The 25672-nt window shown below is 41.7% G+C and overlaps 1 protein-coding gene across 3 annotated transcripts in view; it reads left to right on the forward strand.

The window, feature by feature from the left end:
• Nucleotides 1–25672, forward strand: part of ADCY8 (adenylate cyclase 8) — a 203551-nt gene that overhangs the window by 44669 nt on the left and 133210 nt on the right. For all 3 annotated transcript variants that reach the window (XM_041768492.1, XM_041768493.1, XM_041768495.1), the window contains exon 2: nt 2313–2462. In XM_041768492.1, the coding sequence (XP_041624426.1) occupies nt 2313–2462 (150 nt within the window). The remainder of the gene's footprint in view (nt 1–2312; nt 2463–25672) is intronic.

Below are 25672 nucleotides of genomic sequence, written 5' to 3' on the forward strand. Positions count from 1 at the left end.
TTTGCTAAATCCTTAAATTGAATGGATAGCACATTAATTTTCAGACTTTATTTTTAATAAAGCATTTATTACTATACATTCCTCCATGCGGACTACTAAATTTTGTTCAGTAGCATATTTTTTAAAATTTTATTCATGAGAGATATATAGAGAGAGGCAGAGACATAGGCAGAGGGAGAAGCAGGCTCCATGCAGGGAGTCCGATGTGGGACTCAATCCCAAAACCCTGGGATCACGCCCTGATTTGAAAGCAGATGCTCAGTCACTGACCCACCCACCCAAATGTCCCTTGTTCAGTAGTATTTTCATATTATTCTTTAACTGTGCATATTTTCCATTATAATATATTCTTAGATCCTTGAGTTAGTGAGAAATATTTTTAATTTCCAAACATGATGTTGTCTTAGTTATCTTTTTAAATTTATTTGTAAATTGATTTTATTAGGCCAGCCCAGGTGGCTCAGCGGTTTAGCGCCACCTTCAGCCCAGGGTGTGACCCTGGAGACCCGGGATGGAGTCCCAGGTGGGGTTCCCCGCGTGGAGCCTGCTTCTCCCTCTGCCTGTGTCTCTGCCTCTCTTTCTCTGTGTCTCTCATGAATGAATAAGTAAAATCTTTGAAAAAATAAAAATAAATTGATTTTATCATAGTAATTGACTGTAGTTATATGGTAGTTAGTTCTTTGAAATTTGCTGAAGCTACCTTCAGGTTTTCTCATAAAATCCTATTTCTAAGTATTCAATATGTGCATAAAAAGAATTTGTACCATCTAGTTGTTGCATACTGTGTTACATTTCAAGTTTGTTAGTTGTATGAGCTATTCAAATTGTCTCTGTCTTTGCTGATTTCTTTTAATCTGCTTGCTCTGTTAACTGCTGAACATGTAAAAAATAGATCACTGATGATAGATTTGTAAATAATGCCATAGACTTATACCATGCTTTTCATTGTGTATTCTGAGCTATGTTGTGAAATGTGGTCAAGTTCACAATTTTTAGCTCTTTCTGATGAGTTAAAGTGCTTATCATTTTATAGTGACCTTATTTATCACTACTGTTTTTTTTTTTACCGTCAGCTCTCTTTCATATATAGAATCTACACAGCAAAACCAGCTTTATTTTGTTTTCACTTTCAAGCTTTTCAGTGTATTTTATTACTTTTTAAGGATTTTGTTTATTTTTATTTTTTTTAGTATGAGCAGGGGGAGGGGCAGAGAGGGAGAGAGAGAGAGAGAGAGAAAGAGAAAGAGAGAATCTCAAGCAGACTCCACACTGAGTATGAGCCCGATGCAGGGATCAATCTCACAACCCTAAGATCATGATCTGAGCAGGCCCAAGAATCAGATACTCAGCCTACTAAGCCACCCAGGCACCCCTCATTTCAGTGTACTTTAGAAATGTCTTTCTTTTTACTTAACCTAAAAATCATTATCAGAACTGGAAAGCATGTCCCCTGTCTGTAACATTTTTCTCTGACTACTTTTAAGATTATTCTTGGTTTAATGATTTATCTGTAAGTTTATTGGTTTTTCTATTCTGTTATCTACATTATGCTATTAATATCATCCAATGGCTGTTTCAATTTTCAATGTTGTGCTTTCCACTTCTAGAATTTTCATTTTGTGTGTGCGGTTTCTATTTCTCTGCTAAGGTTTTATTTGCATTCATTGCTGGCATATTTACCTTTCCATCATTGAGAAAAGTTATAAGGGCTATAATAATAGAACTGTTAGCTATTTCTTTTTGGCCCCTTTCCTTTCTTCTGATCTGCCTTTCCAACCATCTAAAAGGCTAAAAACTTCAGCTAGTGAGAGAACAGAGGTGAGGCAGAGTGAGAAAGAGAGAAGCATTCCTAATCACACCTCAAGTTTCAGTTCAAATCCAAATTTGCAGTAGAAGAAGCTTTAAATTGGATAGAAAGGTCAAGGGAGGCCTCTCTGAGGGGATGACATTTCACCCAAGACCTGGGTGAAAGGCACAGTTCTATTAACCTGACACTAAATGTTTGGATTCCCACCCTAAGATTTACCTTAGAGGGACAACTGTGTGGCTCAGCAGTTGAGCATCTGCCTTCAGCTCAGATCACAATCCCAGGGTCCTGGGATCAAGTCCTATGCTGGGATCCCCACAAGGAGCCTGCTTCTCCCCCTGTCTATGTCTCTGCCTCTCTCTCTGTGTCTTTCATGAATAAATAGGTAATCTTTAAAAAAAAAAAAGATTTACCTTAGAATTTTTTTCTTTATGTTTTCCTCCTTGTCTCCAAACAGCTCTTGTTTTAACCATCTGACCAGCCTGTGTTTGCAAATGTGTTTCAGGTGGTGGCACAGGCGGTGTTATTCATGTGTATGAACACAGCTGGAATCTTCATCAGTTACCTGTCAGATCGGGCCCAGCGCCAAGCCTTCCTAGAGACTCGGAGGTGTGTGGAGGCCAGGCTGCGCCTGGAGACGGAAAACCAGAGACAGGTACCAGTTGGAAAGGCCTTGTGTCTGAGCTACTTGGAGCTTTTTTTCCTTCCCAAACACCTCCTGACCTCAAGTGTATCCTTAAAGTTTGTATCATGGATCCCAGGGTCTAAAATAGTTACATTAGACTTATAGCTCAAAGCCGATTGATCTTGTTTTCCACATTCAGTTAAATGCTGTCTACAAGAAATAAAACGATTGGTCACAATGGGCTTTTCTGACACTTTGACTGATATCTATGTTTGTGAACAAGGCCATGGTTCTTGAAAACCGTTAACATTCTCTTTTTTTACCATCTTTTTTGGAAACTGGATATTGTTATTTCAAATGAATATTTTCATTATATGCCAATTCAGATTGTAGTAAGCTTATGGAAGAATCCTGAACAGGTTGGGTTCCTAATACTTCATCTTGATTCTCAGAAGAGATTACAGTACACAACAAATTTTATGGGACAGGATACCAATCCTAGGACACCGGGATGTAGTAGGGAAAGCAGAGGTTGGGTTGGGTTGAGGGCCATGAGTTTCCAGTTTGAAGAGATTGAAATGAAGTTTCTTGGACATCCTGATTGGGTCGATGTTATAAGGATTTTAAAAATAGTTTTGGCCCTGATTTATATGTTTCCCCATAATGAAATTAGCTTTTGAAAAATATTTGCCCCATGAAAATTGTTCATATAGTATTCAAAAGTCATGCATATCTTTGCTTCTGAAAGCCTTTTTCAAAGAGGAATAACAGGAATATATAGAAAATTGGTTATGGAATCAACATATAATCTCCTAAATTTATATGTTCTTGGGAATTCTATGTTCAATAGATGTATTAGTTCTATCATCTCAGGCACTCTTAAAAATGTTACATCTGTGGATACCCACTTGTTATATTAAGCTTGATACAATAATAGTTTGTGAAATTATAAAAAAGCGCTGCATTTTCTTCATCTTAACTTGATCAAATTGACACTAAAACATGGATCTTTGAAGTGAGCAAAGCTGGCTTGGCGTGATCATGGGTGAGGCAGGTAGGTGCAACCAGCTGAAGCTCCAATCCCACTGCCATATGTCATTGCCAGGGGCACAGAGGAAACTACTGAATTTCCAGGCCCCACATGGACTTCACAGGAATCAGAAGGAGAAAATTTCTAAATGAATGTCTAGAACAATTATGCAAGCTCATAAGAGATTTATTATAGCTGTCCTGAATATCCCTGTAAAATAATTTTAAAAAAATAACTTGAAATCACCTTGTGCACTCAACAAGAGTATCTCCCAGGACGATATGTTGTGTTCCTCCACAAAACAGAGCAGTTGCCAGCTTGGCCCGTCACTCTTTCCATGGGATGCATGCCAGTTCAGAGAATACTGCTGCATTAATAATTTATTCGACTGTTTTCAATGTTCTGTTGCAAAGAGAACTGCAATTGGGGGTGAGATGTCTGGGAAGCTCAGGCTCAAATTTACTGTTTATGAAATATTAGAAATACTGAAAATGCTTGCTTTATCCTACCTATAAGACTTTCCTTCTTTTCTCATCCTTCAAGTTGAGTGTCTTGGAGTCACAGTAAGGACTATAGTCATCCCACATGGTAGAGGGACATTCCTTTGTCCTTTGTAAGCTTTATTTTTATAAGCCAGTGGAAGGAGGAAGAAAAGAATCCTATACCAAGGGGAGAAAAAGTGACAGCTGGAATGTAATGTATAGTCACTGGAATTCATCCATAGCCATCTTACCTCCTAGTTGGGTCACCAAAGCCACTGAACCCTCTGCCCTGGTTCCTCAACCCTACATGTGGAAAGATCTTTCTTTCCAGCTTTGTGTTTGCCTCAAGTAAAATAATGTGTATAAATCAATATGGAATTATAAGTCAGCAGGTGCCTGGGTAGCACAGTCATTTGAGTGACCGACTCAGGTTTCAGCTCAGGTCTGATTTCAGGGTCATGAGATCAAGCCCCACATTGGGTTCCACATTCAGCATGGATTCTGCTTGGGTTCCTCTCTACCTCTCCCTCTGCCCTGCCCCTTCTCTCTCTCTCTCTCTCTCTCTCTCTCTCTCTCTCTCTCTCTCTCCATAATAAATAAAATCTTTAACAATTTATAAGTCAGCTCATTAAAAGAAAAGCAGTCTTTGGTACAACATTCTTTGTTCTAAATTTACAGCAAAATATGCAATAGGTTGTTACAGCCCTGTGCCCATGATTCTAATAATGTATTTATGGTATATTGACCACCTCCTGGCCCAGAGGCAGTAGCTAAAATAGCTGGCTCTGTATCATTCAATGTTAACATTTGGTCTTGGCTTCAGGTCTCCATTGTCCCTGAGAACTTCCTAGGTGGTCAATGGGCAGAGAAGGCTTTCCAATCAGACTGCTCAGGATTTGACATCTTTGGTGAATTACTCTCTTAATGAGTTCGAGCAAGCTCTGAGCTGTGGTTTCTGCATCTGTGGCATGGGAATAATACCCTTCCTGAGGAGGCACCTTAATGAGAAGTACTATGTGTAGTACTCTTGCTGCTCAGTGAAGAGTTTCTATTAGCATGATTGTGCATAATAATTTCTGTGAGTCAGCCAACATGGCTCAGTCCCAGGAGGACTCCTGTGGGAACATATCATGGACTGGTTTGTCTCAGTGGAAACCCCATGTGAAAGTTACTCATTTGGTGGGAAATCGGGATGGTGGTCTGCCTTAGGATTCCAGCAGCCAGAGCTCAGCATTAGGTTCCATGTCTGTTAAAATATCATGTGTCATTAACAAATCTAACCTCATTTACCTCTTATCAGAGCTAATTATAATACTGTAACTTAGAAATTCTCTACCATGCAAAGGAGACACTAGAAGGTCCTAAGTGACAGCAGGTCCTTTTTCCTTGGGAAACTATCCAGAGGACACTAAACTATATATTTTTTTATACTTACAAAATGCAGAATCAAAAGGTCTCATTCCAAAGAAACGTTCAAGCTTTGTGGGACTTTTCAAGAGCTGGCTTTATCTCATGGTAGGATACACAGGAAGTGTTTAAATGACTTAATTTGTTCAATCATGAATTAATTTATTTGAAGATCAATTACGTGCCATGAACTTTGCTGCACATTGGAAATATAACGGTGACTAACAGTTGGTTCCTAGTCCTTCAGAACTTACAGGTATGGAAAGGGATGGTTACACAGGTGCCTCGAGCAATAACATATGGGTGGTCAAATCTAGAAACAGGCTGATGGAAGGCTACATAAAAGAAATGATGCCTGAGTTGACATGTGAGTAGGATTTAGCTCAGTAGAGAAGCAGTGAAGAATGCCACGTAAGGGTATAACCACACAAATATCCTGAAAGAAGGGAGAACACAGTTTGTTGGGACAGTTATGAGCACTCCTATGATGACTTCTCCCATCATTCCTTTATTTACTCATCCATCCATTCATCCATTCACGGTGGGGTTACAGAGACCAGTTAGTCTCAGTCTGTACTCTGGATTGGGCCTGGAGGATGAGTAGAACTTTAATTATTAGAAGAGAGGGAAGAAAGAATTAGTGAAGATACTGATGATATTATATATATATATATATATATATATATATATATATATATATATATATATGATGTGATGAAGGACAGCAACATGCAGAAGTAGGCATTCTCGACACCCCCCTAGCAAAGTTGTCTACTTCCTCCAATGGCATACCACTGTGCTCACTTTTCCATTCAATATATATTTATTGAATGTTAACTATACGCTGATGGTGCTCAATGTGCTATGCATGCCAAAATGAAGAAAATCCATTACACCTATGGAGCACTGAACCTCGGCCATTGCATACCTGTTACCCTGTTAGGGTAACTGACCCCTTAAGAGTAACCCATGGCTCATTCCTCCATGTAACCCACCAACAGTGCCTGAAAACCAGCATGGAATATATGGTTATAAAACGACTGAGATTGTCAGTATTTAATAGTGGTTACCAATAATTTTTCCAAAGAAAGTTGCCAAGCAGTAGCTAGAGGCTAACTAGCACATGAGCCCTGCTCCTTCTTGCTTGGCAGGTCCTACAGCACAATGAGATGCTTGAGGTCTGGGGAAGGAGGTTTTTTTTCCTTGGATAACCTAAGGTTGCATGTGTAGGTCTCCGGTTTAGAGCAAGCAGGCAGGACAGATGAGCAAATGTTAATACTTCGTGATCAATGTCTCTTCAAACTAGGTTTTTAACAAAGCTTCTTAAAGATGGCTCTCAACATCTTTTCCTCCCATAGCAGCTGGCACAATGGCAGGCAGGAACTACTGAATGGGTCTAAATGTTGACGTGTTTCATTTAGATAATTGGCATCAAGAGGTTGAGCACATGTTGGCTCTTTCCTTTGGAGAGGCAAGGGCACTTTATCTTTAGCTGTAACTAGCCCAGCTCGTGCTAAACATCTCCTAGCTGATCTCTTGGTCTCCAGCTCCTCTTCCTCCTGTCTGTTTTCCCTTCCAAATTCTGGTCTGGTTCAGAGCCAGTATAGGATAGGGGTTAAGAGCCAAACTTTCAACTTCTGGAAGATCTGTATTTCAATCCTGTTTTCTGTGCTTCCTGGCTGTGGAAATGTAGGTAAACTACTGCCTCTGGAGACCTTGATGTTGTGGGCATAAGATGAACATGATGATGCTGCCTTCCTCCAAGGGTGGTGAGAATTAAGGATGAACACTTATTAGCCCAAGGCAGAGGATAATTCAAGCTATATTAAAGAGGATGCTGTGATTTTAATGACATTGATGTTACTTTTCCCTGCAAGAGTGGCCACATTCCCTCCAAGATAAAATCCAAACCCCCACACAAGGCCCAATAGGCCCTCCACCTTCTAGCACCCATCATCTCTCCCCAGACTCTTCCCCCACCCTCTCCACTCTTGTAATATCGTAATATGACCATCAGATCCCTGAATTGCTTTTTGACTGCCTTGTATTCTGTGATTCTCCCAGCCTGGAAAACCCACCTCCCTCCTACTGTCTTCACCCTGAAAATTCTGCACCAACATCCCTTCCTCCATGAGGCTTGCTTTCATCTTTCCAGGTCGAATGGAAATGCTTTGCTTCCGCTTCCAGCACGTCTTGAAGTTAACTCTGTTATAGAGCCTGTCACACTTGATGACATTTGCTAGTCTGAGTTGCTCTCTGTCCTCCACAGCCGGTATGGACCACTTAAAGGCACCTGCTCTTTCCAATTCATCTGAGTCTCTGGCATTTATCCAGCACAATGGCTGGAATATAAGATCTTCTGATTAATGTCTATTTAACTCAGTTATATTGAATTCAAACTTTGGCTCCTGGTCTTCCTTCTGCCCACATGAGGGTTATGTTGTAATAATTGTCCTATGTAAAAGTAAAGGGACCTGTGCCTCCCGTGACCCCCATTAAAAATGGTGGGGAGAGCTGTTGTATCCAATTCAGGATAGACTGGGACAGGCCTAACACATGTCTTCTACAGACTTGTTAGGGACATTTTCCATCTAGAAGCTGAATCTTAGAACATCTGTCTTTGGAGAGCTGAATTCTAATTATTGTAGTTACTATAATCCCACTTCGCCCAAATGATGCAATGGCCCATGTTTATTTTAAATATTAAAATGCATTAATTGCTTTTCTTTTAGTTTGAGAATTATTGAAACCTGCTTATGGTAATCATGGCATTTTGAGGTGTCTCAGAAGCTCTGGGGGCACTGAAATAAAGTTTCTGATGATGCCATATGTTACAGCAGCAGGAAGATTATTATTAAATGTAGCAGATGTTTTAGCTGTATTAAAGCAATTCTGCTTAACTTAAACATCTTCTTTAGACAACATTGATATGAAGTCTCGGTTTGGACAATAGTTTGGGTGAAAAAGATAGGATTCCTACTGAGTTCTGAGTTAAGTTTGATTCACATTTGTGCCCTACAGAATCTAGGGAATTGTTTTTATTTATTTTTTAAAGATTTTATTTATTTATTTGAGAAAGAAAAAGAGAGAGAGCGTGCACATGAGCAGGGGGAGGCGCAGAAGGAGAAGCAGGCTCCCCACTGAGCAGGGAGCCCGATTCAGGACTCAATCCCAGGACCTTGGGATCATGAACTGAGCTGAAAGCAGACACTTAACCAATTGAGCCACCCAGGCACCCGGGAATTGTTTTTAAAGTTACAGATAACTAAGTAAGGCAGAGCCTTGTCATTCATTCATTCATTCATTCATTCATTCTCTCATTCAAGGTTGACCCAAAAATTCCAGAATCTTAGAATATTTGGAATTTCTGCTCCAACTTGCTGTCTTCTCATTATATCCCAAAAAACCTCTGGAGTCTCCTATCATCAAGCCATTTTTCTACTATTTTCCATCTCTTGCATTCAAGACTATTTATGTACCTTCCATCATGCTCATCCTTATCTGTTATTAGTTTATTTCATATTAACTATTCTCTAGTGTATACTGGAATGTTCTTGGTCTCCTAAACATTGTTATTGGCTTTTTACACTCATGCCTTTGCTTCTGCTCTTCTCCCTACCTGGCTCAACACTCCTTCCATCCCTAAACCTCAGACCTTTTTCAGAGTTCAGCTCAAATATCACCTTCTCCACAGAGACCCATTCTGTTCTCCCCAACTGCGACCTCCATGAGTGGTGTGTGTGTGTGTGTGTGTGTGTGTATTTCTTTAAGGTGTTAATCTCTTTCCACATTCAGCTGTGCCCTTTGCTTTATTTTTCCTTCTCCACTGTAAGTTCATTGGAGATGGAATCTATGTGTCATTTATGTGCTTCACAATAACTTTGGATCTAGAAAGGGAGAAGCCTAAGCTGGGAAGAAAAGCAGAGACAATGAACATACTCATGAGTGTTGTGTTTTCCTAGTAGTATTTTTTTTATTATTAAGATTTTATTTATTTAGGGATCCCTGGGTGGCTCAGCGGTTTAGCACCTGCGTTTGGCCCAGGGTGTGATCCTGGAGGCCCGGGATCGAATCCTACATCCGGCTCTCTGCATAGAGCCTGCTTCTCCCTCTACCTGTGTCTCTGCCTCTCTCTCTCTCTCTCTCTCTCTCTCTCTCTCTCTCACTGTCACTCATGAATAAAATCTTTGATTTTATTTATTTATTCGTGAGAGACACAGAGAGAGAGGCAGAGGCATAGGCAGAGGGCGAAGCAACTCCCTGAGAGGAGCCCAATGTGGGACTTAATCCCAGGACCCCGAGATCACAACCTGAGCAGAAGGCAGATGCTCAACCACTAAGCCACCCAGGCACCTTTCCCGGTAGTTTTTTTATGCAAAAAAAAAAAAAAAATACTTGTGAAGAAATAGATTTGGCAAATCCTCTAGGGTGTTCAGGGTCTTTGCCCTCCAAAACCAGTAGTCCAACCTCTCTTTGACAGTTAACAACTCATCTTCCTGCATCTTCCAGGCCAGCTGCTCTTTCTCCTCTTCCCTTCACATTAATGACTTCACATCAGCAGATTTCAGCCTCAAATCTAAAAAAAATAAATGTCATTTCAAGGCATCTTCTTGATGGTCTTACTCCTGCAGGTTTCTCCACCTCCATGCTCTCCTTCTGTCAGTGTCATTTCCTTTCTTTTCATGATTTTACTTCCATTTCCCTCAGATATTCTGGGGATAAGAAGTGAAATGTTATTCCTGTCACCATCTTCCCCCAGTATATAATGCTCTGCAACTGGGCTATCCATTTCCTTTGATATTCTAGAATATTCTGGAGCTGTGTTATTCAGAGACCACCAGCCACATAAGACTGCTGTGCAGTATGTGAGATATGGCTAGTGTGATTGAGCAATTGATTCTTAAATTTTGACTAAATTTAAAAAGCCATTGAATCACCATTTTTGCCTCTGGTCTCCCATGTGGTGATTTACCATGACTTCAGCTATCAGCTTCTGGATTGTTCCAGGTCAGTATCTCTATCACCATATTCTTTTCCTGAGCTCCAGAAGCCCCTCCTCAGTATCCTGCTGGGCAGCTTCATCTGCATGTCCCAGTGGTATCACTGGCTCAGCCTATTTAGGAGCTTCTCACCACCATCCCCCCACCAAATGTACTTTCTTCCAATATGACACATTTTTTGACGCAATCCATCCACATCAAATGTGACGACAATTCCTTTGATGCTGTTTCCACCATATATGTGCTAACTGTCCCTGTATTTCTTTCTCTAATACCATTTAAGCCCTCCTGCACTGATTAGCTTTCTAATGGGTGCTAACCAGTTCCTAACTAGTGTGAACTCATCTATCCACCTGTAGTCACTCCACCCTGAGATTCCTCTTGAGAAAGAGGTTGTCTTCGCATTTTCTTTCTGCTCTATGAAATGGAAGACACTACCAACATATGACACCTCATGGAAATGCATGAAGCATGTGGCTAAGCTGTGGAATGACAATGGCTGCATTTCTCTACCCAGGATCACAGCTTCTTTCAGTCAGCCCTCTTCTCCAGCTACAGGATTTGCCAGGTTCCAAGAGTATTTGTAGAGTCACTCTTCCTAGCCTTCGGATGTTGTACCATCCATTGTTGGGTTCCTTAAGACTTCATTAACGTCTCCATTACCCTTTTTGAGGTACCAATTGTGTCTTGCCAGGACCCTGAATTGCATGTTCCTTAGCTCCCTTTGCATGAGATGCCCTGTTACCACCCCTCACCACCTGTGTACGTAAGGCAGTTTAGTAGAGCTAGAAAGATGGGGGGCTCAACCACCAGCCACATGCGGCTACTGAGCACCTAAAATATGCTTTGTCTAAATTGAAATATGCTGTGAGCATAAAATACACACCAGATTTTGAAGACAATATCAAAAGCAAAAGGAATGCAAAACATGCCCTTAATAACTTTTTAATTGTTGGTTACATATTGATGACTCATCAAAATAATATTTGAGCTGTTCTATATGATCAAATAGAATATACTATTGATGTGAATGTCCACTGTTTCTTTCTACTTTTTAAAATGTGTGCACTAAGGAATTTTAAATGTGTCTCACAATATATTGCTACTAGACAGGGCTGCCCTAGATGCTCCTCACATTTCTATTATATGACTGAGCAAGTTGTTCAACCACTTTGTGCATGAGCTTTCTCATCTCTCAATTAATAATGATAATTCCTGCCCTAACCCATGGGGATGTTCTGAGAGACAATTACATAATGCCTGAAAAAGTGTTATTTCAACTGTAAAGAACTCTACAAATGTTAAAGCTATGCCTATGAGAATCTCACCAACACCCCCTGTAGGGAGCTGATGCTCAGACTTCCCCTCTAGGAAGCTCCCTCTGCTCTTTCCAGTCATGAGATGTGATTGCCACTGAGGTTTGTAGTTAGCAAAGAGTTTTCCACTTTGCCTGGTGTCACAATTAGCACCATGATTTCCTGTAAGTGCTGCTAAGATTCTGAGCAGTTGAATAGAGACTTGGTGTTAATGGCCTTGACCCTTCTAGAATAGCTGACTTCATTCAAGGTTTTCTGTTTACTTCTTGTGGGTGGAAAACCAACACTTGCATTCCATCTGGCTGCCTGATTCTCTGTGATCTTCCCAGGACATTATTTGTATTTTCTGATGTGGTGGAAAGAGTGTGAACTTTGAAGAAAAAAAACTTGGATTTGATTGCTGGTTCCAGCTCCACCTCTGGGTCACCTTGGGTGTGTATCAGTTAAACTCTCTGAATTTTGGATATTTCATCCAACAGAAATGATAATCCTTATATTTAAAGGTGGCTGTGAGGAAATCCAGTATATGGGTGAAAGTTGGAGGCCACACTTCGGTTCTTGAACCTTTGGACCCCCTGGGTCATATTCTGACCTTTAATACCAGAACACACTGTGATTCTAGTAACTATAGTTTTTCCTCTTGCTGTTTGTGTTCTTACCCATATTTTCCATCCCTGGGCAGTACTAATTTTAAATACTCCTCCTATTCAAAGAGAGGCTATCACCCTACATTCATTTGCATACAATTAACATTTTCAAAGGTAGTTCAGATAGAAGGAATCCATCACCATCACTGCCCTTAATACCTTTAATCCTGCCTAAAGAAGATGAGGAGCAGCCAGAGAGCCAAATGGGCCTCTTTTATCTCACAAACCCGTCTAGGGAATTTTGACTAAAGAAATTGAAATTGGAAACCTGACACAGCCCAACTATAAAATGCCAAAGGGAGGGCATGCTCGGTTGCCTGGATATAGTTGAAGGCACATCTCAAAAGTGGTAGTAGAATAGAGCAGGGGAAAATAGAACAAGTGTTTTTAAAAAACGATTCATGCCTAGAATAGCTTATTTCAGCTGGATTTGAGTACAGGTCCATTGATGGGAATTCTGTATCATCTGTTTTGTATAAACCACAGGCAAAATGGATCCACCATAAAAGAAAACAGATCATTTAAAAATACTTTTAAGCAATCTGAGTACAGGGCCATTCTAGAATCGTTTGTGTTTGTTTCTAGTCTTTTGCAAATGTCTTGCCTCCCCTAATTTGAGAGCAATATTTTAGAAGGAAACTGAGTATTTCAAAGTGTTCAATTTCTTTTTCATAGAAACAAGAGCTTGTTTTCTTTCCACGCTAATATTTTGTTGTTTACACTATACTCAATTTAATTTGATGATAGCAATAGCAAGTACAACTAATATAAACAGATTTGTGAATAAACACTACTGCCTGTTCTTTAAGATAGGACATAAGTGAGGGAGCAGACATGGGTGGGTGGTGGATAGCCAGGGCCCCCAAACTATGAACATATTGGAAGCCTCCATGAATCAGTTAAGTGAAGATCTACTATAACACAATGACATTTTAAAAATTTATTTATAAAAAATCAAAAGAATCCAAACTGATCTTTTAAAAATATTGAAACTACTTTTGATTAGCAAGCAGAGTCTACAAAGTTGAGACAGGCTGGTCTCAAGGCAAGAAGAAACACAGGGACAGAGAGGAGAGACCTCTGGGGCAAGGGGCAAGGGCAAAAGGAGGCAGAGACTGGAATTGACAGATGTAGGACTCCATGTAGACTTGAGATTGGAGAGATGCACAAGCCAAGGAGCACTAAGGACTGCCACCAGAAGCTAGAGGAGCAACATGGGGCAGTCTTTCCCTCAAAGTTCCTGGAAGGAGCCAACCTGCCTACACCTTGATCCCAGGCTTCTGACTTCAAGAACACTAAGAGAATAAATTGCTGCTGTTTTAAGCCACCTGATTTTGTGGTCATTAAGAATCTGATGCAAATTTCCACTGCCTTTAGAATCCAGTCCATTTCTTACCCTTCTCTTCACCTTAAACATTACCTGGAGAGAATTAGCAGCAACTAGTCTTATATAACATTTACTGTGTGGTCCATGCTGTTTTATGATGCTCTTTACATATATAAGTGACCCATCTTGAACAACACGGTGGGTCCATTATACGTGGATTTTTTTCAATAAATGCAGTACAGTACTATAAATGCATTTTCTCTTCCTTATGACTTTTTTTAAGATTATTTATTTATTTATTTGAGAAAGAGAGAGAGAGAGAGTGCACAAGCAGGGGGAGCAAGGCAGAGGGAGAGGGAGAAGCAAGCACCCTGCTGAGCAGGGAGCTCAAAGCAGGGCTCAATCCTAGGACCCTGGTATCATGACCTGAACCGAAGACAGACATTAATCAACTGACCCAGGCGTCCTGGAAAATTTATTTCCGAGAAAACACCTACAGTGTTTATAGGCAACTTAGTTGCTGCATGACAGTAGAGTCAGACAGACCTGGTTTTGAATCTCAGCTTTGCACCTCAGTAACTGTGTAAACTTGGACAAGAATGCCACTCGATGTGCCTTTTCCTTATCTGTTAAATTGGAATAATCTGATGTACTTCACTGACTATCGTGAGATTTACTTGAAATAAATGCTTGTGGCATGACTGAGGAACAGGCACCCGTGGGTCCTCATTTCCCCAGCCCCATGTCACGACTAAGTGCAGGCTTCTTGTTTCCGTGACAGAGCTAATGGAGTGGAGCCATCGGGAAGTCCGTACATCTTGGAATCCCCACAGGCTGTATGTTCTTTGGGGCCAGAGTCTGATTCAGCTCCCAGGAACACATGAGCCTGGCACACATCAGGCATGATTACTGCTTATTGAAGGAAATTGAATTGAGTAAACAGAGACAAATATGCTTTTTTTTTTTTTTTATGTAATAGGTAAGTAGAGAGATATGTGGTGTGACATTTGCAAACGTGGTGTCAGAAGGATTTCCAGAGTGTACATAATTTCTCCTGGCCTGATAGATTTTAGAAAAGATTTTTGAGTATTGATTAAGTTATAAAATGCCTTCCTGCTCCCCTGCCCCTTGCCACAGTTACACATGAGTACTTTTCATATCCATGGGCCCTGGAGGAGGGTGAAATCCTCTCTGGGGACATTGATGTTCCTCTCCTAGACCTCATGGACCAGCTTCCCAGTCACTGTGAAGGGCAGAGATCAGGAAACCACTACCCCACAGCTTTTGGCTCTAGAGCCATGCCACCTTCTGGGTCCACCCTGGCAAATGTTGATAGTGGCCACCTTCCTGACCACCACAGATCTTGTGACTAGACTCCAGAGAGATGCACTTAAAATTCCAATATCTCCATGACTACGACTGCCAGTGACAAAAAGCAGAAGTAGCTGGAAAATAGCCTCTGTCTCACTTCCACGTTCTAAATCTTGCAGGAGTACATCTAATTTGCAAACTCCAAATCCTACCCAGAGCTGCAGGATTTGGGGTAAATGCAGGAATTAACTTTCCAAGCTCTTTAATTCAGAAAGGGATGTTTGGGATCTTCTCACTCTTCAGACTGCACCTCCCAGTAAGAAGTACATTTTACCTGATGATCTAGTATGACAAAGGCATATATGTAAGATAGAGAACATGCCCATGAAACCACACTTAACTCAGAGAAGATATCCAGGAAACCATTCTGATGTTTTTCTGTTTTTATTTATTTCATTTTTCAGTGCTGTGTATGATCCACTAAATTTGATGACAGGCTCACAAACATGTCACAAACTCCAATTTTTAAAATGCTGCGTGCGGTAGGGAAGACCCCTGAGGGCTAGGCCACCAAGCCCACCACACCCCTCGTATGCCATTCCAGCAGACTCTCTGGTTCCTCTGGCCAGAGCCTTTGAATTGTACGTAATTGTGATGCCTCAGGACCCAGGACCCTATGGGGAAGCATCTGTCCCTCCTCCAAGGTGATGGCTACCACTCTTGACCATAAAGCACAGAAGTAGGGGAGGTGGACAGCCTATCAAAAGACAATGAAGCGGAAGCATGCATGGTGCTTTGGTGGACAGGGTGCTAGTTTCATTTACAGACAGGGGGCAGCTTTGGAAGCTTGTGGCATATACACATCATCAAGAGTATTCAAAATAACACTGGTTTTCTGTGCCAAACTTACCAAATTTTTTAGTCTGGTACTTCGACTTACAGTTAGATTTCTTGGGCAAATTTTTTCTCATTTCTCAGCAAAATGTTGTTGTAGGCTGTTGTGGCTTATCCAAAAAGGCACATGTTGAAAATGGATGTTCTAATATATTATTTACACTAGATATAGTATCTAGTATTAGATGTTTATATTATCTAATATAAGACTTCTCTTCTGGTCCATTTAAGAGGTTAAAGTGTAGAAAGGAAGGAATGTGGGGAAGGAAAGGTGACAGAAAAGCCATCGACCTTGGTAGAACGCCAAGTACGTGAGCAACTCTGGTGTCACTTCCCCTTGAGACCCTCGCAGGACTGTGGACGGCTGCTTATCATTCCCATTGTCCAGATAAAGACATTGACACTCAAGCAAGATCACTCAGGTAGAAAAATGAACTCAAACCTCATGTGTCTTACATCAGAGCAAAACCTCTTCCTTCTCACAGGTAATGTGAAGACCAGGCTGGTGAATATGGGGACTCATTCCTATGGTTTCCTAAATGCCTCCCTAGAGAAAACACTTCATTTTAAATGAACATAATATGTTCACCTCTGACTACAAAACAAGTTAATATATACAAATTGATACCTGAGAGAATATCAAAATGTTTTGGTTCCATTGCTATATTTAAGGAATATCATTTTTCAGGCTTGGGAAGCCACTCCAAAATAGATGCTTTGTATTTTTTAAGTTTTATTTTTAATATTGTCTTATTTCTGCTTTCGTTGTGATACCTTGCAAGTTATTTCGTCCCGACAAGGCCAAATGAATTGAAGTCTAAGTTTTGATCTTTCAGAGAGAGAGAGAGTGTGTGTGTGTGTATGGCAAATTGATCCCAGCCCTGTTGACAAAAGGAGCAAAGTTTAACAAAACACATGACGAAAAACCATAAGAGACCTATATTAACCCATATACACTGAAATTTCTGTTCTCCTGAAATGTTGGAAGAAAGGGATGTTCTATGCCATTGAATATGCCAATTCAATCAACTGCTCTCAGTTATTTGTTTCCAGGGTTCTCAGACACTATTGAGAGGATTGTCATGAGGGCATTGATGTTTCACGGTCTCTCACTATGGACTGTCTTATTCGTTCTGAACTCACCTGTTTCCCTCTCATTCTCCTCTGAGTAGTCACCATTCCTCAATCCGATTATCTCTGAAAGATGCAGTGTGAGTCATTCATAAAGTGAATTTGCTGGCATTTATCAAGTGCCTACTATGTCCCAGACACTGTTCAAGGTTCTCAAGATACCACTAAGATCCTTGCTCTCATGGACTTGCGGGGAGATGAGAGGAGATAAGCAGTGAGCAGATGAACAAATGAATAACTGTGAACTTATTCATCATGATGAGTGCCATGATTATGGAAACTGATGAGAGGCAGGGGGAGCCTGGAGTGCTATTCCAGATGGGCTCAGAAGAACTGAGGTCTGTTGGAAAAGGCAAACCAAGCAGGGAACTGAAGCAAAAATATTCCAGGCAGAAGGAATACCTATTGCAGAGGCCATAAGATGTGAACAAGCTTGCCAAGGAGCAGAAAGGTTCATGTGCCTAGATGACAGTGGTTTTGGAGATGAGTGATGGGAAACTGGACCAAAGCATGTATCTGGGTCATGTGAATTTAGATTAGTATTGGTCATCCCAGTGGAGTTGTCAAGTAGGCAGTTAGATGTAGAGCTTAGAGTCCAACAGAGAGGTTCAGGTTGAAATACAGTCTCTAGAGTGGGTCAACGTATGTACGGTATAGAAAGCCATGTCTCTAGAAGAGTTAATCCAGGAAAGTAGTGTAAACAAGGATAGGAAGAAACTCTGGAGTCCCCCAACATTAAAGGGGTGAGTAGAGGAGAAACAATCAGCAAAGATGTTAAAAAGGTAAAATAATAATAAAATGAAAACCATGCCAACAACAACAACAACAAATCAGAAGAGCAGAGCGCATGGACTGGAGCCAAAAATTGTTTCAAGGAGGAATAGTGGATGCCTCCCTTCAGAGGCTGCCAGAAGGTCAAGGAACATGAGACCCACATGTGACCCCTTCTTCCTAAATGTAGATAGAGTGACAGAAACCGGAAGATGCAAAGGAGAGCATACTATATGATTCCACTATATGAAGCTCAAAAAACAGGAAAAACTCATCTATGTCACTGGGAGTTCTGACTCTCAACAGCTCAAAGCATTTCATCGTTCACATCTGTTATCCTAGCATCTTTTGGAACATGCAAGAGCCAGAGTGGTGCCCTGTGCTGGTGTTTGTTGTAATGCTGTTAATATTTTGTTGCAGTTATTTTCAGTCTCCCAGCCAACTAGACCACAAGCATGGTGAAGGCAGAAGAGAAGCCCTTCCCCTGCTTTGCCCAGTGAGGTGCACAGCAAAAAGCCTGACTCGCTCCTTCCTTAGTACCTTCCTATATAACAGTTCATCAGATGCATGAATGAGTAGCAGATGATATTCTGTGATAGATTACACAAAGAAGCAGAAAAGCTTGTGACAGGAGAGGCAGCCCCAGGTGGTCCACTGCACCCGAGGAAAAAATAAACTCTAAATCAACTCCATAGTACAGAGCCTGGTATGTAGACCTCACTTGTTAAACATGGATCAAGACACCTGGGTCTGCCTTCAGGTGCGGCCATGTACTCATCTGTGCCTTCGGCACAGCTCTCTGGTCTCTCTGTGCCTCAGATTCCATATCTATAAAGTAAGTATAAAATATAATATGTTATATATAAAATAGAATTCCTCATGAGCTGTGATGAGGACAAAACAAGATGATTCATGTACAGAGCTTGACACATAGGAGTGATCAACAAGAATTGGTGGTAGCGGTGGCAGTGGGCAAAATTATGTTTTGTTGATATGATTGCTATTCTTCCTTAGGCATTTGCTTTGTCAAATAGTGTGTTCCCTACTTGTTGAGGGAGTAGTGACTTGTTGGGGACACGAAAGTGCTTTTTGGGGTGCTGTCATGTTCTGCTTCCAGGTCTGGGTTCTGTTCAGAACAGTATGTTCAGTTTGTGGAAATTCATACTGCTGTACATATAGGATATGAACACATTCCTCTATGTAAATAACACTTCACTACAAATAAGAAAAAGATACTTCAGTGGTTTCCCTTAGCTTCCCCCCCCCAAAGATTATTTATTTATTTATTTATTTATTCATGAGAGACACACAGAGAGAGGCAGAGACATAGGCTGAGGGAGAAGCAGGCTCCTGATGTGGGACTCAATCCCTGGACACCGGGATGATGCCCTGAGCTGAAGGCAGATGCTCAACTGCTGAGCCACCCAGGTGTCCCTTCCCTTAGTTTTTAAGATGAAGTTACTCTTCCTTAGCTTAGCACACAAGTGCCTGTAAGACCACCCCTTATCTTCTCTACCTTCAACTGTTTGAAATGCTGTGACTACACCATCTCTGTTACTTCCTCATGGCTTCACTCATACAGTTTCCTCTACCCAAATGCAAAACTCCGCTCAAGTACCACCTCTTCCGGGAAAACTTCCTTGACCAAGTCAAGATGTCCTTAACTGGACCCACAGTGTCCCTGATCTTCCATCCATCACTGCATTTACCACCTTAATATCTTTACATACTTGTCTGAAGTTTAGTGAGGGTAGCCACTTTTTTTTTTCATTAAATTGTGTCATTTTGTGTAAGAGCTTGAAAAATAATGAATGAATGGCTACTTAAATAAATGGATGAATAATATTGAAAGGAACCCCTTTTCAGATTTATGATCATAGAGAGATGGAAATGGAAAAAGAACTGAAGATTCTTTACTACAGGTTACACGGGCTTCTCCTAGGATGTACATTCATTTCATGGCCAGACTTGATTTTTTCCACTTAACTCTATTCTACAAGGTGCCCTCTAACTGAGCAGTGCTTTCACTTCTAAACAACCTGAACAAGAGTATGGAATGCAAAGGACATAGCTGTAACCAAAGTTTATTATTAACGGGGAATAATAAACATGACAATGGCCACTGTTAGCTCAGCTACAAGTGAGAAATATTTAGTAAGCATTTATTGGGTTCCTACTGTATACCACAGTATACACTATCCAGGTATACCGACTCACATGTTCAGCGACTCTGGCAGGAAAAACTGAGGTCAGAAAAGGGGCTTTCATGGAGCCTCTCTATGTACCAGGTATTATTAGATTATCTCAGTTCATTCAACACCCCACGAGGTAGGTGTTATCAGCCCAGTATCAAGAGATTTGGCTGTGTAATCACACAACTAGGAAGAGAGGGAGGAGCAGTACAGAGGTCCTTCTGCCTCTAAAACCCAAGTTCTTTCATCCGCTAGATGCCAGTTGTTAAGCAGAGAAGTGGGAGCTCGTTGAGTGTGTTGAGTGTTTGTTGCGGGGGATCAGCAGATGCTGAAGGGAAGGGGCAGTGAGCTCCAAGCCTGGTCTCTCTCAGGTTAGAGAGAGAGAGATGCGCGGCTCTTTCTTTACCACGCTTTCCCTTGCCCAAGCCCCACATGAGTTTTGAAAACCAGAAGCAGTTCTTTATCAAGCAATTTCCTTTTGGGATATGCTATGTAAGAGACAGCCTCGTGCGGCTCTGGAGTGGTTGAGAGTTTGAATGATTTGGGGCTAGGGAATGTGTCTGCATTTTTCCTAGAGCCTTGCCAGGAGGTGAGCAGTCTCTGCTAGCATTGCATATTGTTTCCACTGCAATGTACAGGGCCCATGTGTTGTTCTGTTGGTCCACCAGCATTCTGGGCACTACTGAAATGACCATAGTAAAACAGAAGACGGGACACTTTTGGGTCCTTGGGCCACTGTACAAGCAGGATATCTATCTATCTATCTATCTATCTATCTATCTATCTATCATCTATCTTATATATACATATATTTATAATTTAATATATAATTTATTTATGTTTCTATCTCTGCATATATATGTTTACATACCATTTTTCCTCTGTTTTGTACTGTTTCATTCCCTGTGGAATTTCAAAAACTCTTTGGACAATTTTCCAGCCCATCTACAACAATGGTACCTTCTTCCCTTAGCCTCTCCAGCTCTCGGGATTGCTCTCTTTGCCTATTGCAGTGGCCTGCATTCATAGCAGATCTGAATGCTCTGCTTGCTGGAGATGTGACAACAACTATGTCATCCATTTTCTGTCTGTCCCCTCACCCTGAAATCCATTCTCTGTAGTCATGCAAATAATGACGTCACCTCCCACCTCTTCTTTCACTTAAAAAATCACTGGCTCCCTATTCCCCATTAGCTGAAGACCAAATTTCTTGCCATATGATACAAGGGCCATTCCAAATTGTTTCCAGTGGAATTCTCAAGTCTCAATTCTGACCAATCCTTTGCAAAGAACCTCAACCGGTGAACTCACCAGCAAATTTGCTGTCCTCTGTCCAACCCCTGGGTCTTTGCTCATCGCCTGAATGATCTTCCCTCACTCTCACTGTCAACCTCCTATTTTTTTAAGACATCATAATATCCAGTAAAGCCCCTCTGTGAAGAAGGCAAAGCAAAGTTCAATGCCTGCCTTTACACCTCAGAAAACTCAGATTCAGAGAGATTAAGGAGCTGGCTCAAGATCAGACAGTGAGGAAGCACATGCCAGAAAGAGACGCAAATTGGGGTCTTCTGATTGTGATTTCCAACCTATCTATCAATGTCTCTTTATTGAAAACTACGCAATGCTTAATGTTGTGTGAGAAAAGTGGCAAGCCTTATGTGAAAGGACCTCTCAGCACACTCTAAAAAGACTGAAATCCTGAAGCCATAAGAAGTACTTAAAAGAAAAATTTTTCAAGAGATGCTTCTTGGCAGCATATTGGGCACCTAATGTCTTCTGCATAGCAAATGTGCTCTTGATCCCTCACCTTTGACTAAATTCCTTTCAGGAGAGCTCAGCATCATACCTGAGCATCACAGTGCCTGTGGTTTATTATCATTTTATTGCCAGAGCAAAAAAAAAAAATGCCTCCCTTTTTATTTAATAACGTTAGAGTTGTTGATACAAGAGGTGATCCTCACCTAAAGATAAGCGTGCTTGTGCTAAGCCTTGGGGAGGGCAGGACTGGTGCCAAAGGCATGCATTGCCCAATGATGGGTCAAAGAGCCAATGATTGTGGGGAGGACAATATGCTGGGTGCTCTGCTAAGTGGAACGCCTGGGGAGTGGAGGGGAGCATTTTGTCACTGATGTCGTTTCAGCCAGTCGATGAATGGTGATAATAATAAAAGGCAAAGCAACATTTAGTTTTCTTGCTATTGTTTTAAATTCTCGTATTGCACTTCCTCCCCTGACTCTCAGGGCATGGTGCCACTGCCAAGCATTTGATCAAATGTATCTCACTGGGTCCTGAGGATAACCCCAGAAGGGAGCTAGAGCTACTATCACCATTTTGCACATGAAGAGAATAGGCTTGGAGACGTTAAATCACTTCCCTATGGACACACATCTAAGTTTCAGGATCTGAGCTGTGGTCTGTGAAGGCGGGGCCTTGGCTCTTGTGTGCTGACTGCTCCCAGGATATAGACATTCAGCAAATCAAAGAATGAGGCAAATCAAAGAATGCTTAAGTATTACCAAGTCTTGGGGTGCTTGAGTGGCTCAGTGGTTGAGCATCTACCTTCAGCTCAGGTTGTGATCCTGGGGTCCTGGGATTGAATCCCTCATCAGGCTCCCACAGGAAGCCTCTGCCTATGTCTCGGCCTCTCAATCTGTGTGTCTCTCATGAATAAATAAATAAAATCTTCAGGGAAAAAAAAAGCATTATCAAGTCTTGCCAAAGCAATTCCATGTTCACACAAACAGCAACACTCATTCCTACTTATTTAAAAATTTTAATTTAACATCTAATTAAATAGAGTGAGCACACTAACAGCTAAACCAACATAATTGCATTTGGGAGTAAGCCCAGTGACTCCTGGCCAGCACAGGGCTACATACGGAATAGAAGAGCATTTAGAGAGCTCCCTATGAGTGCCCAGGTGACAGGTGTGAAGAAGGGTCTAGAAAAAGCAGAAGCACTGAGTCAGGTAATCTAGGGAGTTGGTAGGTGGAGGTCAGCCAGGAGAGCTGTTACTGAATTACAGTGGTACAGGTACTGGTCCAGAGGCTGGTGCAGGTTGCAGACAGAGCAGAAACAGGCAGGTCAACGCAGCATGGTAGGATTCAGGGGGGGGAGCTTTATGGAGGTGGTATCACTTCAGCAGACCAGATAGAGAAGGAATTCCAGGGGCAGGTCCAGTATGATCAGAGGAACATGTGGCTCATCTGAATAGCTGCCTGTTTTAGAACCCTTGGGTGGCAAGTCCCTATGCCAGTGATGAGTATATGCCTTCCTCTGAGACGAACTACCAAATGTCTAGTCTCTGCAGACTCCAGTTCTCATCACTTGCTCTGTGTCTTTCTCTGAGTCTTGATGACAAACTGAGTAGAAGCCCAGCCTCTCCTCCTTTACCTTGGCAACTCTTTCAAGGCTCCCAAGACCTCATCTGTGGCTTATAGTGCAGTCTGTCCCAAGTCACTGGGTTATCTGTCCACACTGTTGGTGAAATCCTGCTCCTGACTTACTGTCAGTGCTTGTCAAACTCCTGCCGGCCACCTCTCTGATATCATGACTGTCACTTCTTGTGTCTGTCATCTCTGAAACTGAACCTGTAAGCCCCTCATGGAATTCAGGACCACATCTGCTTGTTCACTTCTATATTCATCACAGCTGACATACTTGTCTACAGTAGAATCTCAGTAAAAATGTGAATGAGTGAATTTCAAAAAATACTGTATCCCATAGCCTCAGTACATGCTGTCCTTCTGTGCCTGCGGCACCTTCTCTAGTTTTCTATAGGATTGCTTCCTTCTCTCCTTTAGCTTTCCATGTAGGTCACCATGCAGAGTCCTTCACTGACCATTCTCTAAAGCAGCCACCAGCTCCCCTGAATCTCTTCCAAGGTCCATTTAGTAGTTCTACAACACTGGCTCTCCAGAGGCAAGTGCCATGCCTGTTCTTGTTTTCTGTTGATTCTCCATGCCCAGCACTGTACCTGTCACATGGCACCTACTCCTTGACATGGTAACTAAATGAACAAATGGATAAATTACGGTCCAAGTTTCAGCGAAAAAAGAAAACATAGGCTTGAGTCTTCACCATGTGCTTGCCAAGTGCATGACCTTGAACTGTCCTATTTCCCCTAATCTCTTTGTATTTCTGTATCCTCATATATAAAATGGGATGAAAATTGTAACTTGCTACCTCCTATAATAAATATGAGGTTTTTGATTTGATCCTGAGTACAAAGCATTTGGTGTGCTACAGTGTGAGTGGTCAGTGAAAATAAGATACTGTCTGTAACCCCAGATATATGTCTCTTACCTTCACTGCAGTTAACACCTCTTTGCCCGCAGTAGAGACAGGTCTGGGAGAGATCTCAGTTTATAAGTCTAGGGGAGTGGTGAGTTCTTTTTGAAGCCCTTAGGAGTCCCTGCTGTGTCTAAGCCCAGAAATGCTGCCTGCATGGAGGCCTGCCCTGCTACCTTACCCTCCCCCAGGACAAGCATCTGCATAAGATAAAGCTCCTGAATCCCTCACTGGTTTTCACCTGGACATCCCCCCAAGGGTCACTGTAGCAGTTGATGCCCATGAAGTCATTTGGATGATGACGTGAATAGAACGTGTTATGTGAGCTGAGAGGAAGTCTGGGCAGGAGCCAGTGGTACACTTTGAATCAACCCGGGGCCCTTTTCATTGCAGATGGAAAACACTCAGGGGAAATAAAAAGATGTGCAGAATATGAGCACAAAGGCCACCCAGGCCACAGTCTGGCTCCAGGAAACACTCTTGTACTTCTGATCTCCAAAGCCAGAGAATCAGATATTGTGCCTCCGCAGGAGCTGGAAATTGTATTAAGGAATGAACTTTCTCATTTTCTTTTTGATTGTGTTTTCGGGGGACTTCAGTGATGTTTCTCAAGCAGTGAACAGATCTGAGGGACACGAAAGTATTGAAAATGGGCTTCTATAAGTAGACCAGGCAAATTCCCATCATCGTGCATAAAATGCTTTACAAAGGGAGGAGCAGGTACTGGTCAGTTTCCAGTAGCACCACTGACCAGAGGCCGGCAAGTCTTAGTGCTGGAGAATGTTGCTATTAAAATTTTAATTTAAATTTTATAAAAGATTTTATTTATTTCAGAGAGAGAAAGAGTATAGTGCATGATTATGGGGAGGGGGAGAAGGAGAAGGAGACTCCTGACTCAGAACTGGATCCCAGGACCTTGAGATCATGACCTGAGCCAAAGGTAGATACTTAACTGACTGAGCCACCCAGGAGGTGCCCCAAAATTAATTAATTAACTTACTTATTTATTTTTAAGGCCTTATTTATGTATTCATGAGAGAGGCAGAGACACAGGCAGAGGAAGAAGCAGACTCCCCATGGGGAGTCCGATGTGGGACTCGATCCCAGGAGAACACAACCTGAGCCAAAGGTAGATGCTCAACCACTGAGCCACCCAGGTGCCCCCATACAAAAATTTAGTTCTAAAGTCTCCCATAAAAGCATTAATGTCATACTTAGAGGATTAAATGCACATTGCCACTCAAGGAATCTGTTCAGCAAACAATCATCCTGTGCAGGGACTCTGCTGGCCATAGTAGGGGATCCATTCATGAGCTGGGCACAGTTTCTGCCATCTGTGGGTTCACCATTTGTTTAGGAAATATTTATTGAGTGCCTACTATATTTAGGCACTGAGTGCCCCTCAAAGTCATGATTAGCACCTACTCCTGTCCAGCAGTGAT

The sequence above is a fragment of the Vulpes lagopus genome, chromosome 9, assembly GCF_018345385.1.
Source record: "Vulpes lagopus strain Blue_001 chromosome 9, ASM1834538v1, whole genome shotgun sequence".
Classification (NCBI taxonomy): Eukaryota; Metazoa; Chordata; class Mammalia; order Carnivora; family Canidae; genus Vulpes; species Vulpes lagopus.